This window comes from Podarcis filfolensis (genome assembly GCF_964270895.1).
Source record: "Podarcis filfolensis genome assembly, chromosome: 1".
Taxonomy (NCBI): domain Eukaryota; kingdom Metazoa; phylum Chordata; class Lepidosauria; order Squamata; family Lacertidae; genus Podarcis; species Podarcis filfolensis.
Genome location: NC_139604.1, coordinates 113,543,511 through 113,563,611, shown reverse-complemented (window position 1 = coordinate 113,563,611; position 20,101 = coordinate 113,543,511). Strand labels below are relative to the sequence as shown.

The window sequence follows — 20,101 nt, the reverse complement described above, 5'->3', positions numbered from 1 at the left end:
CCATTCCTGCAAATTTGATTCAGTTCTGTTTGAATATGTCAAGATACAAATGCATTGAGATTTTCCCCAATGGGTAATACAGTAAAGTAAATCTTTGTTTACAAAATAAAGGAACCCTAAAAAGTAGGAATGAAACAAAACATTGCATGCCCACAAACCAAAACGGATCCAAACTTTTTTTGTTTTTTGCCGAGCCTTGGTGTTTGTTAATTATATGGCAAGCAATAAGCACAAGCTTTGCAGTAGTTGACAACGAAGGTCCCATGAGCAGTGTCAGGGGATGTTGAGAACTGCAGAGGCCCAAGAAGCTGAAGGGAAACAATTTGTGTTTTAAAATGAATTGTAACTTTTAATAGATACAGTTTCGTAGAGCCGAAACTGCTGTAGTATTTAGCAAAGTCAGGTGTTCTTGATATGCCAGGAAAGCCCAAATTACACATCAGAAATTACATCATACTGTACTGCTTTGTTGGTCCGTGCCAAGTTAGACAATTTCTGATCTATTGTGGGGGTTGAGGTTGGGGGGGGGGAAGCATTGTGTATGCTTTGAATACTTTAGGTTTTGAGTTTTTGGGTTTGCAAAGGGCACTGTAATTGGGGGACGGGGAGAGTACACCTAATGGGTAAAATGAATGGATGCCACATATGAATATTTAGGAATTAAAAGCTGTAACCCATGAACATTTTAATACTGGATTACAAGGCACTACCATATGGTAAATCTGCTCATGTGAAAAACTCAGTGATTCTGTGGTTCTGTTGCTTTTTTATTATTAGCTTGGGTAAAGTTGGAGATAATGAGCTAATCATATTTGCTGAAATTAGCAAATATTTCAAAGAATAGGAGAAATATTTCAGGTAATAAAATGCAGTTTAAGGCCTGATGTAAAGTTTTATGCATGAGAAAGAAGAGTTAAAATGCTACGGCTATAGTGCATAACAAACTGAACTTTTTAAAGAGTTGCTAATATAACTTTAAATATCAGTATGTGATACTGTGGGTGCAAAGGGGCCAGATTTGGACAATTTTGACTATATTAACAGGAACATTAATGCTTATGTATTGTACAACTCGGGAGTCAGTAAGACTGCATTTGAAATAGTACAAATTTTGTGTGCTCATTTCAAGCGGAAGTATGCAAAGGTAAATATAGAAGGTAGCTTTTATTGTGAAAACATTAAGATGCTAAGTATAGCTGTCCTACAGAAGTAGAGAGGTTTGGAAGAAGTGTTTTAACTTTTGCGAACAGAAAACGAAGAGTAGAAGCGAGCACTGCTCGTAGGACGCTCCTGCTTTAGGTAGTGGAAGACGTGATTGTTGCTGGTTGCTTTTTCACCCTGCAGCCTCCCTGAAAACTGTTCCAGAGGGTTGAGGTCCCTGCAGAAGAGCATAGGTGGCGACATGGGCCTGGAAAGGGAATTGCCTCCCACTTTCTTAAATGGAGAATCTCCATTCAATCTCCGTCATGGGAGCCTACACAGAAGGGAAACTCTGAATCCAACCCAATTAACTGATAGTCATATTTTTTATCATAACCACATGGTGCACATGAAACACTCCTAATCCTGTACTATTTGGGAGCTGGCTTTTGATGATCAGAGCTAAGCTTCTGAGTAGTAATAAATTTTAAGTATGCTTTTCATAGGTACATTTTAAAAATATTGATATACATCTAGCCTTGGGAATGGGCTAGAGGTATATGAAGCCTTATTTATTTAACTAACTGCCCTATACCCCTAGATCGCAGGGCAGTTGCTACCTGTTTGTGGCAGGGGAGCGGGGATGTTCTTTGCTTGGAAAAAGTGAATGTTGTAAACACCTTTTCATCAATTGATCATCGAATGTTAAATCCAAGATGTATGGGTGGTATTCAACTAAGTTTTACTTGGTAGACCTGTTGAAATCAACTTATGTTCATTAATTTAACACCACCCTTTGTTAACCAAAAATAAATAGTTAAAAATCAGGAGGATAAACTGGGAATCACTTATGATACAATTGCTGTGTCTGTTAATACAGAGCTTGCAACCTAGACTTTGTTTCAAACACACATAATGTGCATTTACATAGAGTGCAGTGGGTGATTGTTAACATTTATCAGTGGTGAGATATGTACTTAACAAACGACTATAGTTGAACCTTGTCACTTTTAAAGTTTTGTCCTAGTGGACAGGATAGCTAGCAGTGCTTGATTGTTAGGTCTTATGGCTATTTCACCTACTTTTTGTTGTTGCTGCTGCTGCTGTTATTGTTATTATATTTAATTTGTACCCTGCTCATCCGGCTGGGCTGCCCCAGCCACACATACAAAAACACAATAAAACATTAAACATTAATAGTAACAATCTGATCCAGTATAAAAAGTCACAATAACTTTAAAATAAACAACCTATATCAAATAAAGCAATATTCAATAATCCATTAGAATCTAATAGTAAACAGTTTATTAATATTTAGCAACTATTTCTATGTAAAAAAAGCACACTTGTTCCATGAAGTATGACTTTTAGTGTCCAGGTAACGTGGATGGGCTAACTAATACATACAAAGGCTTTCTAATCTGGTTACTTGGGGGATGGAGAGGAATTTTTTTATATTGTCATCACATTCATTTCCTACAAGAGATTGGTGCAATAATGCCTTATTCACATGTACCTGAAACTGCTTAGAACGTGTGTTTATCATAAGAGCAAAATTCTACTTATGTCTACTGTGCCTACCTTGCCCTTTGTGCATTGGCTCTTAAGTTGTACCTGTCCAGATTTAAACACAACATGTTAACAAAGATGCGAGGGGAAGAAGTGTGATACCACTTCCTGTGACATAGGTTTATGTGTGAGTGGTGTACAATTCGTTAGCAGGCTTGTGTAAAGAATATGAAATGATTAAGTGTATGGAGTCATTTTGGGGGGCTTTGACTTAGGCTGTGTAAGCTCACTTGCAAAGGCTAGGAAAAATGTGGTATTAGATGGGAAATATTCTGTCATTTTCTGTAGACAATGTGAATATTTGATTTCCACCATCAAGACGATTCTTTTTTACATTTTGCACAAGTAATTGGGTGAATGAAACATTTGCATCTGAAGTCAGTGGGAGTTTGCCCTTAAATCAAGTTTTGCTTTATATTATTGTTAAAGACAACGTGTACCGGTGAGGCATAGCTTTGTCCCTTCAAATGATCTGATTTGTAACTGGTGTGTTTGGTTGGGGAATATATTATAGACCTTTAGTGTCAATTTGTATTTCTAAACATAACATTGATATATTATAGGAAGATGAAAAGTTTTTGACAGACCTGTTTGCACAACTTACAGATGAAGCTACAGATGAGGAGAAAAGACAAGAATTGGTAAGTGTTTTGAAATGAGCTTAGTGAGGCAATTGCTGCATTCTGTTTCTTGGTGAATAAAGTATTGTTTTCTGTGTTTCAGGTAAACTTTCTTAAAGAGTTTTGTGCATTTTCTCAAACATTACAACCTCAAAACAGAGATGCTTTTTTCAAAACATTGTCTAATATGGGCATTCTTCCAGCACTAGAAGTCATCCTAGTAAGTTTGCAAAGTTTACTTCTAAACTTGTATGTTCTTCATTGGGGCATTTTTGAGGAAGAATTCCATGTAGCACTGTGTCAATCATTCCATCAGGGCAAGCATTTTGCATTGCCAGAAGGAGCAATCCCCCCTTCTGCGTGTTGTGGTGGTGGTTCTCCTGACACATCTGAGCTATTTTGTTTTGTTTTTGGCTGGGGGGCAGGGGCGTCCACTGCACAAGCGCAAATCCTTGTATGGGCTTTCCACTGATGGGACTCATTAGCTGAATTCTTCCCATAGTCTGGCAATTAACTTTTTATGTACCATTTTGGGATGAAAAGTTTTAGACTACCTTTCTACTATAGTTCCATAACTTGTTTTTTAAATGCAGGGTATGGATGATGCACAAGTGCGAAGTGCAGCTACTGATATATTCTCATATTTGGTTGAATATAACCCGTCTATGGTACGAGAATTTGTCATGCAGGAAGCTCAACAGAATGATGATGTAAGTAGGTGGCTCTTACCATTTTCAAAATTACATTTCCATTAGTAAAGTATGACAGTGAAGTATTTCAACAACTGAAGCTTGGATAGATGCTTCAGTATTCTTTTACTGAGGTGTAATTGTGTTAACCCAGGCAGTTTTCTCACAGATATGTTACTGGCTTCTGCAAACCACAGTTTGCACATTAGGAGCCGGTCTTGGAAGTTTGTAGTCTCTTCCTTTTGCCTCTTGAGCCTAAATATCCCTCTTGCTTGCCATGTCAGCTTTTACCATGGTTCAGAGTTACCTCTGCATTGGCACTAATTACCATATATACTCGAGTATAAGCCAACTTTTTCAGCACATTTTTTATGCTGAAAAAGCCCCCCTCGGCTTATACTCGAGTGAGGGTCCTTTCGGGCGGCTGCTTCCTCTTCCGCCTTTTCCACTGTTTGTGGCGGAGGAACGAACACCCCGAAAGCAGCCCTTTAGGGCTGCTTGTTCTTTCTCCACCACTGCCACCACCACCAGGTTTGTGGTGTGGTAAACTGGCTTATACTTGAGTCAATAAGTTTTCCCAGTTTTTTGTGGTAAATATGGTAATAATGATACTAAGCAAATTTCCTCTAAACCTTTATTTGCAAGTCCTGTCTTATAACCCCAGGTTTATTTGGAAATGCTAGTTGCCATTAACCATGGTTAGCATTGATACAGATATTAAATTGTCTTGTAAACGTTTCTGCTCCCCCCCCCCAAAGAGAAGCTGGCAGAGGAGGAACCGCGCACCCTGGTTCTGGGAGCCTGCTTCTGGGAGCTTCTTGTGGAGAACATGTGACAGCATTGTTAAAACTACTGCACTGGCTGCCAAGGTTCAAAGTTCTTGTACTAATTTACAAAGTCCTGAACAAATTAGTTCCAGTGTATCCCAGGAATCTCTTGCACCCCTTATATCCCAGCCCAATTGCTGAGATCATCTGCAGGCATGTCGTTGGTTGTTCCCCAAGTTGGTGAGGCACATTTGACAACAATGAGAAACTGAGTCCTTAGTGTCTTCAGCCCAGTCCTTTGAATACTCTGCCATTAGAGATTTGACAGGCACTTTCTGTGCCAACTTTTAAATGCCTGGTGAAAACTATTCTGCCAATAATACAGTGGTACCTTGGTTTTCGAGTGTCTCGGAAGCCGAACCATTCGGAACCTGAACACTGAAAACCTGGAAGTAATTGCTTCTATTTTCAAACATGCCTCGGAAGTCAAACGATTTCCGCTGCATTTTTTTCTTTTTTCTGCATTGACTTTGCCGACCGCCCTTTGTGCTTTGGTTGTCAAACGTTTTGGAAATCGAACGGTCTTCCGGAACGGATTATGTTTACAGCCGAGGTACTGCTGTACATCCTTCCACAAGGGTTAATTGATATGTTTTTAACATTTTAATGGTTTTATTGTATGGTTTTTATGTTTTATTGTTGTAAACTGCTCTGATATATATTCTATGACATAGTGATATATAAATATTTTTATAAATAACTAAAAAGCAGTAAAATCTCATTCTTCATACAAGTGCAGAGGGCTGCTGGAAGAAGAGAGGAGTATCCTCTGTTTCTGTGCTTGGTGCTCTACTGCATGCACTGTGTAGAAATAGGAGGAGGAACAGAGTTCCATGTTTCTCCTCTAGCTGCCACAGTCCACATACATATAATTTCTTGTTGTATGTGGTGACCATGCAAATGATGATATGCAGAGTCTGTTTTAAAATACGGTTAAAGCCAGCAAGGGAAAGGAGATTCACTTCAGAGAACTGAGAGTGGGGGAAAGTAAACCAGAGTTTTGTCCCTACTGGGCCAACGTCTGAGGACTGATTCACACTTTCCACTGATAGCCTTTATTTGGATACAGAAACCACTGTAGAGAAATCACTCTTAAGTGCGTCCCTAGGTAAAACCTGTGTGGAGGAAAAAAAACCCCTGAAAATGATAGCATGAAGCAGCTCCAGGTCTGTGAATATAACTATGCACAAGTCATATACATGATTATTTTTGATAACAGTATTTCTTTGGATGATATAGTTTTGTTTTTACATTAATATATTAAATTTTTGAATACGTTTAATACAAGTTTTTATGTTGAATTGTTTTGCTTTTTTTAAAAAAAACAACCATTCAATAAAATCTCTAAAGTGATAATCAGCTGAATTGAGAGATTGATATATAGTATGTTAGACCCCAGAACACATTTTTAAAACAGCAGTAGCAATTGAGTGTTTCTGTAAACAGGATGCAATTTTCTTATAGCATGTAGTTCAGAGCATTTAGTAGCTAGTGATTATGCCATACCACCCCAAGTGGCTGTAGCATAGTGTATGTTCAAGGATCTTTCCATAACGTTCAATGATACTGCATACTATACAACCAAGGCAAAGGTTTAGGACTCAATATATAGTTACATGAAAACAAACATTTTTATATAAGCCAACTTTTAGCAGTAGGTCACACTCTGTTGGGTTAGATGTAAAGGTGTTTTGTGTGGGTGGAAACTTCCATTTGCTCACACAAGGTGGTCCCCAGAATTCCACCAGCTTCCCCTTCCTGTTGCAGCTTCCCCAAATCATCCCTTGCTGATCCAGAAGGTCCCGTGACCTTTTGCACACCAGTTTTTAAGGGCCACTGCGGGACTGTACCTGGGAGGAAAGGTGGCAGTAAAGCTCCATAGTGCTTCTCTAGACCCAGACCCTTTTCTGTGTTAAAACTTGCAATAAATATTGTAGCTAATACTTTACCTTTTAAAAAGAGACCAAAATATGAAGGGGGGAAAATCAATCTCTCCCCATTTACTTGGTTTTCTGTATGTTTAATAGAGCTTCTGAACATGATTTTGGTTCTGCAGTTGTTCAGTGACTGTGGACCATCTTTAGTGGCACTGAGTGGTTTGATTTTCTCCATGTGCATGTCCCTCTTGCCTCCCTCACAGAGCAAGTGCTGGAGAGAAATTATTGCAGCTGTTGCTGGGAACCTTGTCCTCTCTATTCTTTGAATGGGAGAAGGCGAGGAGACTTCATGCCAGGCCAGTGATGCTCCTATTAAGAACATCCTCCTATTTTGTGCTCAGCTACAGGATGATGTAGAATATCTCTGCCTTTTTCTGGGTTGGATTCTTGGAGAAAATGCAGAGAAACTTGATGCAGTACAGCCTCACTTGCTTCTTCATGAGTAGGCAGCAGTCTGTCAGTTCCCTACTCCTCACATGGTAGTGATGCATCTATTGGAATTTGGAAAGTACATTTATATGTTAGAGTACTTGGCTAGCATCTGCATAGCTGCTTCAGGTAGGCCCAAGGATGTGTATCTATCCTGTGGGGTTGCAGACGATCCCATGTTTTTTGAAATTTTCCTCACTTCCAGAAACAGCATGAGTGGCTGCTATTATGAAAACACCCACCCACAGTTCCTGCTTAGATCCAGGCTTTTATCTAGAATTGCCTCCTGGTGTGTCTTATTTTGCATCTTAGTTGTTACTAACCAGTTCATTATTTAATTTTATTTTTTAAACCAGGATATTTTACTCATTAACCTCATCATAGAACACATGATTTGTGATACAGATCCTGAACTTGGAGGAGCAGTCCAACTGATGGGTCTATTGCGTACGTTGGTGGATCCAGAAAATATGCTAGCTACTGCCAATGTAAGCAAGTATTTATGTGCAGTCATAATATACGCCCCCAAGTTATTAAGGCACCTTGTATTATGTGCATTAGGTATAAATTTATTTATTTTTTTCTGCAGAAAACAGAAAAAACTGAATTCTTGGGGTTCTTTTACAAACATTGTATGCATGTCCTCACTGCACCACTACTGGCTAATACTACAGAGGAAAAGCCCAGCAAAGGTGAGGCAAGAAATCTTTTGTTGAGGCATCATTTTCCCTATTAAAATGCTTTGGCAAGAGTTTTTTTCTTTAAAAGCATTATACAAATAATAAACTGAATTGTGCAAATAATCTGAACAAATTTCGTAACCAGCAAAATGACAGGGTATGTGTGGACGGAGAGCTGCTGCTTCAGAAGGAGTGGTGTGAGGCACATTGCCCTGTTTCATCCTTATCAATAAAATCCAGATCACTGTTTTTATTTTCATCAAGTAGGTCTTCCAGGTGTAGCACTTCAGAGCTTCCCATAATAGTGAAAATTCATGTACAGTGGTATCTTGGGATGCAAACGGGATCCCAAGACGCGACGGTGCGCGGGTCGCATTTTGCCGCTTCCACACATGCGCGTGACGTCATTTTGAGTGTCCGCGTCTGCGCAAGCGGTGAAACCTGGAAGTAACACGCTCCATTACTTCCGGGTTGCCGCAGAGCGCAACCCGAAAGTGCTCAACCTGAAGCACATTCAACCCGAGGTATGACTGTAATAGAGATCTGAGCTTAGTCTTGGCCCAGTCACTAAGAATCATCCCTTTGTGCATAGCCCCATCCTTTGCAGTCATCCAGCACCTTCATGTGCTCCCAGCAAATGTGGTTTGAGTTTAAGGGCAGGAAGTAGATCACTGCATGCCTGGATAGAAGGTACTTAGACTGTGTGTGTCTTGCTGTCCTCGATGTGTGCAAATGGGATGGATTGTTCTTGTACATCTCATAAAATGCATCAAAATTGAATGTGCAGCTTTTACACTAATAAAAAACTAAAAGATATCAAGGAGGTGGAATAATGTCTACTATGTAGTGATTTGTCTATGGTGCTGGAGTCAATTAGTATGTTTTGCTTTATATACCAAAGAAGTGGAACAGAAAATTAAATAAGCCCAATCTGATTTCTGTTTTTGTTTATGTTGCAGAAAATAAATTGTGAGTTTTTTTATGTATCAAAAAATAATAATAAATTGTTTATTTTTATGTGATTTTTATGTTGTCTGATTTGTTTTAGATGACTTTCAGACAGCCCAGCTATTGGCCTTGATATTAGAGTTACTAACTTTCTGTGTGGAACATCATACATACCATATAAAGAACTACATTATAAATAAGGATATCCTTCGAAGAGTGCTAGTACTGATGTCTTCAATGCATGCCTTCTTGGCACTATGTAAGTATTTTCATAAAAATCATGGGGATTTACAAATAGTCATGTAAAATGCATAATCACAGACAGCTAATAAGAGCCGTACTTAAAATCCCAGAAACTAATTAATCAGATCCAAGTAGTATCGATACAAAGCATACTAATAGACTGTTAAGTAAATCAGTTGTGGAAACAACATAAAAAAGATCTGAAGGCCTTGCCAGGTGAAGAGATGCATATAATTAAGTATCCGGAAGCTGCCCTGCCACTACCTAGTAAAGCGTATTGCTAGAAAGGGGTATTGGCAACCAGGCAATAGTTGTCACACATTTCTGGATCCAGTGACAACTTCTTAAGGGGGGGATAAACTGTCTCCCCCATTGCAATGAAGTATTATTCACTCCCTAGGCCTTTCGGTCATTTTTTTTAGCATCAACCAGGGTTGAGGGAACAACCCTTCAAGCAGCTTGGTCACGTCATCGGGTTGCAGTAATTGAAAGTGATCTGACAAACTTGTCATTTGTGTGGAGCTGCTGCATGTCTCAACCAACCCAAACCATCTGAACTTTTTGTCTGGAGGATCAGCCATTGTGGTGCTTCCATTTGTTTTGGATTGCAGCTCCTGTCAGCACGGCCAATGGTCAGTGGTGATGGTCCAAAACAAGTGGAACATTGGCCTTGTTGACATATCATGGTTAGCCAAGTTAACAGACTGTACAAGTGTGCTAGCTTTTGGAGAGGAGCTCACAGCTGCTTTGCTACTCTCCTGTCCTAGCACAGCAGCTAAACCAAACTTAGTGTGTCCAAACCCAGGATTGTGATTAAGGTCTCTTCTCCTTAACCACTACCTGTAATCAAGGTTTATCCTATGGTCACAGTTCATGGTTGAGGAAGAGAGACCGTAACCATGATCCTGGTTTCAAGACAACATACTATTCCAAACCTTGGCTTAACTGCTGCGCTATGCTGTGCTAAAGACTGGAGGGAGAGCAGAGCAGATGTGAGCTCCTCTGCAGGAGCCCATTCATGCAGTCCTGGTAAGCCATAATAAGCATACCATAATAAGCAAACTAGAGGACTGGCTACCTCCATTTTATGGTGTTATCTGTAACATAGTGACTTTTCTCTTTTTCGTAAAGAGTTTTATATGATACTGTGGCAGTCCTTTGTCAGTATATTCTCATCTGATTGATCTTCAGTGTTCTTGTTTCCTTTTCATCATCACATACTACTATGTAAAAGTGTTGTGAATTACTTAAGCTGTGGGCCGTTCTATTAAAGTTGGGGTACTGAGGATGTTGTTATTGGAAACCAAATGTGAAAATTGCTTTTAAATAATGATTTTTCTTCATTAGGTGCCCTGCGTTTTAAAAGAAAGATAATTGGGTTGAAGGATGAATTCTACAACCGCTATATAATGAAAAGTTTTTTGTTTGAACCGGTGGTCAAAGCATTTCTCAGCAATGGATCTCGCTATAATTTGATGAATTCTGCTATTATAGAGATGTTTGAATTTATCAGAGTGGTGAGTACCACTTTCTAGAGAAGGGTGGATGTTGACACTGCAGGTGCTGGTGTCAAAAACATTATTAACTCTGAGTATGTTGTATAGGAAGGAGTTGCAGATAAAATAAGGTAACTCCAAGTATCTTCTTGGAGAGAGAAAAAGAAAGTTTGTGGAATGTTGGAATAGGAGGCCTTTCAAGGCAGAAATATTTATTTTTAATATTGATCACCTCGTTAGCGCTCTAGGTTATGTGCAATACTTCAGTTTAAAACCTAAGTGCAAATGGTGACTGTCAAATTCAACACAAAAAACCAGACCAACACAGTAAAACCTAATTCTAATGACAATCTAATCACATTAATATTCTGGAGTGCTACAACAATTTCGCAAAAGCTAAAAACAAACTACCATCAACTGTTTTTAACAACTACTGATGTTAAAAAATAATATTTGGAAGATATTTTTTAAAAATATTAAATTGGTGTTAAAAGGCCTGAGAAGGGAAAACAGTCTTTGATCAGAAAAGTCATTCATGTAGTCACCAGGCAGGTACCTGGAGTGCATTCACTAACAGAAAGAGGGCCACCAACAAGAAAGCCCTCTTTCACTCTCTTATAGCCACCCGCCACACTTAAGTTTGCTTATCTTAAGGCTTGGGTAGGTACATACTCGCCCAATAGTCACATCATATTGATAGTGACAGAAGCATGAGAGATGGTGCTGCTTCTTAGGGGAAAGCATTTGTGGTCAGCCTTGTTTATAAGTAGGAGTAAGAATGTACCAATGAGGGCAATTTCTGTGAGTTGGGACATTTTGAGCCATTACTTTTGATACATATATAGAAGTTGAAAAGATGGAAATCCACCTGGTTCAGAAGATTGTGTCTAGTTCCCTCAGGGCCCCAAAACAGAACTCTTCAAACAAATTACAACAACAACAATCTTTATTACGGTCCAGAGACCCAACAGAACATTACAAATCAATACACAGTTCATACAGCCTACCTCCAGGTTAATCAAGCATTTTGTTTAGAATATAGGGCTCATTTGTTCTTGCAACCACCGATAAAAACTTTGCCACTGCCAACGTTCTAGCTTTTATCCGGTCTTCCAGTAGGAACCTGACATAGTGAGCCTCTGATTTTCCTGGGAAAGGCACCAGCAAGGGTAGTATCAGTTCAGCCCTGGCCTGCTCATACTTCGCACAATGCAACAAAATATGATTTATGGAATCGATGTCTTGAGCACACGAGCAAAGTCTGTCCTGGTAGGGAACTCCTCTCAACCTACCATCCAGCACAGCACGAAGGTGAAAAGCCTTCGATAGTTAGGTACTGTCAGGTTTTTGATGTAAGATGTTAACTCAAAGACATACCCATACTGAACTCCCGCTGCCAGTGGACCACAGACTGCGTGCGATCGAGATCGCAAGTCACTGTGTGCATTGTCCCATAATCTTTGCTTTAAAACCTTTTGAGCGCCTTCATAACCCAGGTAATACAGTTTGGGGGGGAGACAGACCAATAGAGGTGGCTTTTTTAGCCATGGTTTTCTGCCATTTGCTGACAAACTCCTCATTGGTCAAATGTTGGTACAGACCCTTCCCTAGATTAAACACTGAAATCCTGAGCCAATGTTTTAGGGCAGCCCACCACGCTCTAGCTGAAATTGGGCATTCACCAGCTTCCAACAGAAGTACGGAGTTGGGGACGCAGTTAGGTACCTGCAGCATCAAACAAATTAGATTGTAGTGCACTTCAAGAAAATAACGAGTGCCTAAGGTGCAGTACTGAGGCAGTTACTTGACTGAACACAAAGGAAAACCCATCTCTTAACTACCCAAGGATAGATGGTGGCTCACAGTGGGTCATCGCTACTGAAGCACCAGGATGTTGAAGATGAAGTTTTTGGCCTGGAATGTGGTGCAAACATTTTTTAAAATTGCAAGTTAAAAAGTGTTTGCAGATTCGTTTTATAATGTTAAAAACGTAGCAGTCTTCAGCATAGGTAATCTGAGCAAAATTAAAATTTGCATGTTCTGGCTAATAGATATCTGTCTAGGCATCCTGCTCAAAGAGTAAAGGGGTTAGACTTCAGTTAGAGTTTATTGTAACAATACATTAGTGGCCATCTTTTGATCACAGCACCTCTTTCATGAACTGTAAAATTGTCACTTGTAATTTTTAGTTCCTGGAAGAAAAATGAGAATGGTTTTCCGAAATTCCGCTGTTGGCATATTGTCAGAACCAGCTCCTGAGTCAGGATTTTAAAAAGATTTTAAAACTGTTCAAACGTTTTGTTGGACATCATAACTTTCCATCTGTTTACTATTCTTTAAACATAGAAGACACTTTCTAAGCGCCAACAATGTGTCAGGGACTGATTAAAAACATGGTTCTTCCTAAAATTTTATATTTTGATTTGCTGCATACTTCCATTTGCTGCATTTTCTGTAATGACGGCCATGTTTACCTCATGCTGCTTAGTAGTTGTTTGGATGAATAAATGACTAGGGAACAAACTTAGAATAATTCCCTTAAGCATTTTTAAAGAATTTTTTGTGGCTTTTCTATGCTTCTACTTTTTAACATCTTTAATTGGAAAAAATAACTTTATTTTCTAGGAAGACATAAAATCCTTAACAGCTCATGTAATTGAGAATTACTGGAAAGCACTAGAAGATGTAGATTATGTGCAGACATTCAAAGGTTTGAAATTGCGTTATGAACAACAAAGGGAAAGACAAGATAATCCCAAACTTGACAGGTTAGTGTACACCAATTGTTAATGGCTGTTTCATAAAACATTTTCCTATTGAGGACAAACTAGGGAAAAATGAACAGCACACTTTGGTTTTGTTTCTCAGATGGCTGCTTTTAGTGTCAGTTGACTGACATATTTTTAAGTGAAGATCATTAAGTGAAGCTATAAGCCACTGAACTGTGTTGGAAAGATTCTTTAATTAAGCCATATAAGGATATACAGAGAAATATACATCTCCATACAATTGACCCAGATAATCTCTGGTGGATGACTATAACACACATGCTTATTTCCCAGTGCCAGAAAAAGACATAAAGCCCTGGAACTTATTCTGTGATGCAGTACCAGGTAGGCTAAAATATTGTTCTGCCGGCTGCCAGCTTCATATTGCAGGTGTGCTTTGTATGCATATCCAAAGTTTGCAAATCATTTGTGAGAGTGTCTCTCATTGCCCAGATCAAGCAGTTAAGACTTACCATTTGTGGCTAAATAAATGCACCTCCAAGGTAAGAAACCCATCAGGTTGGATTCAAGCTACTTGTGGGCAGAGTTCTGTCCACAATACTCTGCCATTGGAGCAAGGGTGGGAAGTGATTTTGCTTCCCCCCCCTTCCTCCCGCAACCCCTCATGTCCCCTTCAGAATAGCCTGGGAGATGGTGCTGGGGGCTGAAGGGGGAATCTGCAAAAATCCACCACCATTTCTGCTTTCCTCCAACAAGAGCCTCTGTTTCATCTTTATCCATTCTGCAAACAAGCTGTCTGGATACAGCTCATCAGTTGAAAGCACAAACTCTGTCTACTTTATCCCTATGAAGAAATGACTATTTCAGGCAAATTGAATTATCTCAAAATACAACTTCTTTGGAGGGGGAAACCCCAATAAGAAAGTGTGTGCATTGATTCTAGTTGTTTGGTTTATATACTCACATACACACATGGGGGGACACGCACACTAATATTTGCATTCATTCCTTTTGGTCTTTGGATAAAAACCTTTGGCAGCCAACTCTTTTTAAAACATTCCATTTTCATAGATTTTCATCATAAAGGTACATGTAGATTCTTCATGTTGGTACATGTTGGTCCCTCCCAACACTATGATTCCATGTATTTTTGCAATTAAATAAGGTGCGCAATTTTTTTTGTAAGTTGTCTCATTCATCTCAGTGCATCTTAGATGAGCATCTCCCTGGTGGTTTTCAAACTTCAAAATGTTCTACAAATTACACCTGCAATACGTAGCTGGCGGTCAGAAGTGCCCTATTCTTTCATCAATCACCTGCATCAGAAATTCATACAAGAGATGAGAAGATAAAAAGGCATGGAAACAGTGTCAGGAACACACACCTAAATGAAATAATGGTTTCTTGATGTGTATGTGGCTTAGCTTAATGCTAAAGCACATCCACAGCTTGCATAATGATTGTCCTAGTATATTAGTTTCTAAAAATATTTCTTTAGGCATTGTATCATGTAGTTGTGTGAGAGAAATGTAAAGGCTCATTTTTTAAGCTCTTGCTTTAGCAATATGTGAAAAAAATTTTTTTAAAAAAAATCTTTTTTCATAGCATGCGTTCCATCTTGAGAAACCATAGATACAGGAGAGATGCAAGGACCTTGGAGGATGAGGAAGAGATGTGGTTTAACACTGATGAAGATGATATGGAAGATGGGGAGGCTGTGGTGCCACCTTCTGACAAAAGTAAAAATGATGAAGATATTATGGATCCTATAAGTAAATTTATGGAAAGAAAAAAATGTAAGTAACTGGCTGGGGTTACTATATTTCAGCTTTAAATAGATTTAGCTACCATAGGGCTGTAAATGGATATTGTAAGGTTTAAATGGACATAGGGCTGTAGCTCAGTGGAAAAGCATCTGCTTTGTAAGCAGAAGCTCCCAGGTTCAATCCCCAGTATCTGCAGGTAGGGAGATAGACAATACTATTGTGTATTGTATTGTATTGTATTGTATTGTATTGACAATACTAAGCTAGATGTACTTTGTCTGACTGTATAAAGCTGCTTTCTGTGTTTCTAGTGAGGAAGCTTTTAATGCAGGGGTTGCCCTCCAGAAGTAGCTGGACTACAACTTTTATCATCCCTGGTCATTGGCCAGTTACGGCTGATCCATCAGGGCAAAGAGAACACTGCCCCACCAACCTTAACCTCCCCTTAGCCAGACCACATCTGCCTGCCTTCTTCCTTCCAAACAGTGTTGCCCTTCTAGAACTCATCAGGAAGGTGGATGGGGACAAAAGTAAAATTAGTTGGCTCTGCCTTTCCTTGGTACTAGATCCACCTACTCTTGGTCTTTCTGACTTCTATTCTACTAGTCCAATGGGCACCAGTCCCATTGGCCATCCTGACTGGGGCTGATGGGAGTTGGAGTCCAGCAATCAATGAGAACCGCAAGTTCTCCATCCCTTTAATGTATTCACAATTACTTTATACACCAAAGGCCTGTGTGTGTGTGTGTGTGTGCGCGCGCGCATGTGCATGTGCACATGCATGCACGCATGCACACAAGTGCATGTGTGCAGCACAGCTAATGAGGCACAGAGCTGCCTTCTGCACTTTTAGACAGTAATAAATTCGAACTAAAATAAACAGGAATGTAACATAAGCATGATAATAGCACTTTTTGTCTCCTTAGCCTGTTGGATTTCATAGTGGAACTTTTATTAAAGCTGTATTTCTTTTAAATTACAGTTAAAGAAAGTGAAGAAAAAGAGGTCCTTCTGAAAACTAATCTTTCTGGTCGCCAGAGCCCAAGTTTCAAACTTTCTTTCTCTAGTGGTACAAAGGCTAATCTCACCAGCCAGTCATCTGCAAGTAATTTGCCTGGGTCTCCTGGGTCCCCTGGATCTCCCGGGTCCCCTGGATCTCCTGGATCAGTTTCTAAAAGCACATCTCAGATGGCAGCTATAACTACCAAGGTACTATTTTCACTTGACTCAAATCATGCTGTTATCAGAACTATTCCACGAGACAGCCAATCTCTGAATTTGCCATTTGGGAAATCCATAGGTGATTTGGATGGAGTTTGCAGCTATCTCTCTGCCCCATACTTTTAATATGGTCTATACTTAAAAGTAAAGGAGACTTTAAAAGAATAGTTGCTTTTGTGCATAGATGCCCTTTAAAATATATACAAAACATACTGCCTTCAATAGAAATAATTTTAGGGGAATTCATCTTGTTACAAGCAAGATACTTATTAATTAATGAGTTTTTTACTATAGTTTTGTCCATTTAGACTCCTAACAGAGTTGCTTAGGAAATACTTCTATCTCCCCTGTACATTGACTGAGATTGGGATCAGACAAATCAAGGAGGCACAGCTAATTTATTAACAGAATGTATTCTGTCCTTTGGACCCAAGTCCAAGTGTAAACACTGAATATAAGCCATATGTTAAACAAGATACATGGTAAGCATTATGGCATTATTTTAAACCATAGCAGCACAGCCTTCCTGCCCTATGCTGCTTTTAAGCAGAGTACTTGGCAGGTAACTATGTCTATGCAGAACTGCCAGCTTCAGTCAGCCAGGTCTCTTATCATACATACCAGGTTAGTTTCTTCTCCTAAATTAAATCCTATATGTTAGGTGCGTGGTCTGTGTAATGCTAAGTCATTTTTTAGAAGTAAACTAGGGTTCAGTGAGTATTTTGGTGTGAGAAAAGAGGACCAGGATATGGGGGAATTTTAGTGCCCTAAACTCTGTTCCCCAATATTGGCCTCTTACTCTTGCAGTGCTATGCTATTCCCAGTGCTGTCTGTGGTTCCACCACTGCGCAACATGTTCCAATCATTGTTAGCATTTGCTTACTTTTCATATCTCAATCATTTTTGTACTTTTATGTATTCTTGGAGCAACTTCAGAATGCCACAAAACAGCCACTGGTCTCAAAAATCAGCTCCACTGCATAGGTCTCCTTTACAAGGAGACTTTTTCTTTTTCTTAAGACTTGGTTTGTGGTTGCTGTAGTCTTGAAACACCATTTAAGTTCTTAAAAGCATGAAATGTTTTCTAGCATTTTAGAGGTGGTGATGAGATGAGGCAAAAGGAACATTTTTAGTTTTCAGCCAAGTATTGCTAAGCCACCCAGCACAGTTGCTTAAGCAGTTTGGTTGCTTTTGGTGCTCATGCATGTTGGATTTTAGGATTAGAATCATTCTGTCATAGAGTTGAAAGGGGACCACAAGAATAATCTAGTCCAGCCCCCTGCAATGCAGGGATCTTTTGCCCTGCGTGGGGCTAGAACCCAGAATTCTTCCCATAAATTGCACTCCATATAACAAGAAGTATTTTATGAAGTGAAGCATTTTTATTTACTTGTGCCTAGTCTGTTTTCTAGGCAGTGTACATGAGGTTCTTTTTATTATTGCAACAAGCCTGTGTGTAGGTTAGGCTAAGAGATGGTGACTGGGCAATGGTCGTGACTGAGAGGGAAATTAAATCGTGATCTCCACAGTCTTACTCTGACACTTTAACCACAGTGTTTCCCTTGAAGCAGACTTTACTATGACTGCTTTCTAGGATTGCAGCTTTGAAATGTGTACTTTTAAAATCCATCAAAGATGGTATGTCTTTATCTGCGAAACTCTGTGATTGCTTTGACCCACTAATATATATATATAGAGAGAGAGAGAGAGAGAGAGAGAGAGAAACATCTGATAGTGTGTTTATATTATGGGGCTGGTCTGCATGCATCTGTCATATATACATATATAATGTTATACTATCTTTTCCCCCCAGAACAGCCCATTGTATTTCTGGGAAGGGGCTATTGGGTTGTTGTTTTTACTTTTATTATGTATTTTGTGGTTTTATATCTTGATTTTATTCTGTGAATGGCCCTGAGACCCCTGGGTATAGGGTGGTATAAAATTCAGTTAATAATAATAATAATAAATAATACCCACATTATTAATCTTTGCTTGCATAGCACTGTGTGTTCCTTTGTATGTGTTAAGCCAAGTACAGCTGCTTTTAGCTGCTCATCATACCTGAGCATTGTGCCCCTTAATTGCTAGCAAGAGTCATCTAAGTATGTATATTTTGGTTAAGATAAGAACCTCTTGCACAGTATAGGAATTAATGGCCATGCATTACATTTATGTTTTTGTCTCTGAATATTGTAAATTTGTATCTGTGTGTTTTACATATATATCAACTTACTGGAGTTTTAAGCAGATCATTTTAAGTCCATTTGAAGGATGAAACTCTGGAATAGCTAATGTTTGTAAATCTTTTTTTCTTTTCAGGGAGGCCTAGTGGGGCTTGTAGATTATCCTGATGATGATGATGAGGATGATGAAGAAAGCATACCTTTATCACAGAAAGCAAAGCTAGAGTCCTCATAATGACAGCTCTGAAATTTAATATCAGTTGAGGGATAAACAAAGTTTCCAGAGGGGGAAAAGTTTATAATTAAAAACTATAATTTCTAATGAATTACTGTGTATAACACAGATCAACTTTTAAAACATGGATTTCTGCTAGTCAAGTGCCAATTTGAAGGAGCAGAAGAAGAGGAAATACTATGCTTTATGGAAAAGACATGCCTTTGACCTCTCCAGCTTGGACCACACATTGCCCTTTTCTCAGGGAAGGAAACGGAAAAAAATATATATGTAAAAGCCAACAGGGCAGGAGTTTTGGTAGTGGAACTCTGGATTGGCTGTTCAGTTTGTTACAATCAGAATATGCTTTCTTGGACCATGTACAAGACTTTGAAGAAAATGCTTTTTCTGCCCTAATTCTTCACTAGCTAAGAATGCCAGCAGTTTCTTTGTCTAAAGAGACCTGCCTTTGAAACCATACATTCTGAACATTTTAGTCAAGCTACAACAGGTTTTAAAGAAAAACTCATTGGGGGAGGGCTGAACATAAGTTTCCTCTTTTCTTTCTTTCTTTTTTTTAAAAAAAATAATCTGTTCCCTTTTGCCCTTTAAACTGCAGATTTTTGTTTGGAGCTAAGGGATTTGTCTATCCCTTGATTAAAGATTGAATGGAATTCTAGATGTGGTCACTTTTGTGTCATATTTTTATTTTGCCCCGAGTGTATGCTTAGTTGTTGAGTATATATTTGGGACCATTAAAATTTTTTTGATGTAATATAATCTCACTGTTGTGCTGGTACCTGTTTCACATGTGTAATTCTGTTCTGCATCACAATTCTTGATATGTTTAGGATTTTATGGGAGATGGTATAGTTTTTATTGAAAAAGAGCAAATGAATCTTGCCACAATGTGCATACAAAAGCAATACTATTTTGTGACTAAATATTTTATATTAAACTTTACATCATCAACTGTCTTGAAACAATTCAGGGAAATAGGTTGTTTTTAAAAAAATAAAAAATAAAATAAAGAAACCTATAAATATGAAATTAGTATTCCAAAGAGATTTTGAAATTTCCTAGCTTGGAACCATGCTGGTACATTTAAATCAAATTTGAAATGGTTATTTAAGAGTACTGACACATTTGAGTTTTTAAAATAAAAACAAATAGAAATGAAACAATTTACTGCATTAGTGGCATTATTTAAAAACTTCTGACTCCCTTTGGAATACCAGTTTTACTTTCACAGATTATGCTGGGGATTTGAAATATTAATGTGGATTCAAGTTATTAATCTATTCTAGTTCTTGGTAGGAAAATATTGGTATAACACTGGCTATCTTTTGTCTGCTCATTGCAAACTGGACTAAAACTTGGGTTTCCATAAGATAGTTATAAGGACTG

General features: G+C 38.7%; 1 protein-coding gene across 1 annotated transcript in view; it reads left to right on the top strand.

The window, feature by feature from the left end:
- Positions 1-19,680, top strand: part of PPP4R3A (protein phosphatase 4 regulatory subunit 3A) — a 30,659-nt gene extending 10,979 nt beyond the window's left edge. The window contains exons 5-15 of the mRNA XM_083612625.1: positions 3,273-3,350; positions 3,433-3,549; positions 3,923-4,039; positions 7,568-7,699; positions 7,801-7,903; positions 8,940-9,098; positions 10,430-10,599; positions 13,204-13,346; positions 14,913-15,103; positions 16,056-16,282; positions 18,617-19,680. Coding sequence (XP_083468751.1) covers positions 3,273-3,350; positions 3,433-3,549; positions 3,923-4,039; positions 7,568-7,699; positions 7,801-7,903; positions 8,940-9,098; positions 10,430-10,599; positions 13,204-13,346; positions 14,913-15,103; positions 16,056-16,282; positions 18,617-18,715 — 1,536 coding nt within the window. The 3' untranslated portion in view covers positions 18,716-19,680. The remainder of the gene's footprint in view (positions 1-3,272; positions 3,351-3,432; positions 3,550-3,922; positions 4,040-7,567; positions 7,700-7,800; positions 7,904-8,939; positions 9,099-10,429; positions 10,600-13,203; positions 13,347-14,912; positions 15,104-16,055; positions 16,283-18,616) is intronic.
- Positions 19,681-20,101: the final 421 nt, after the last annotated feature.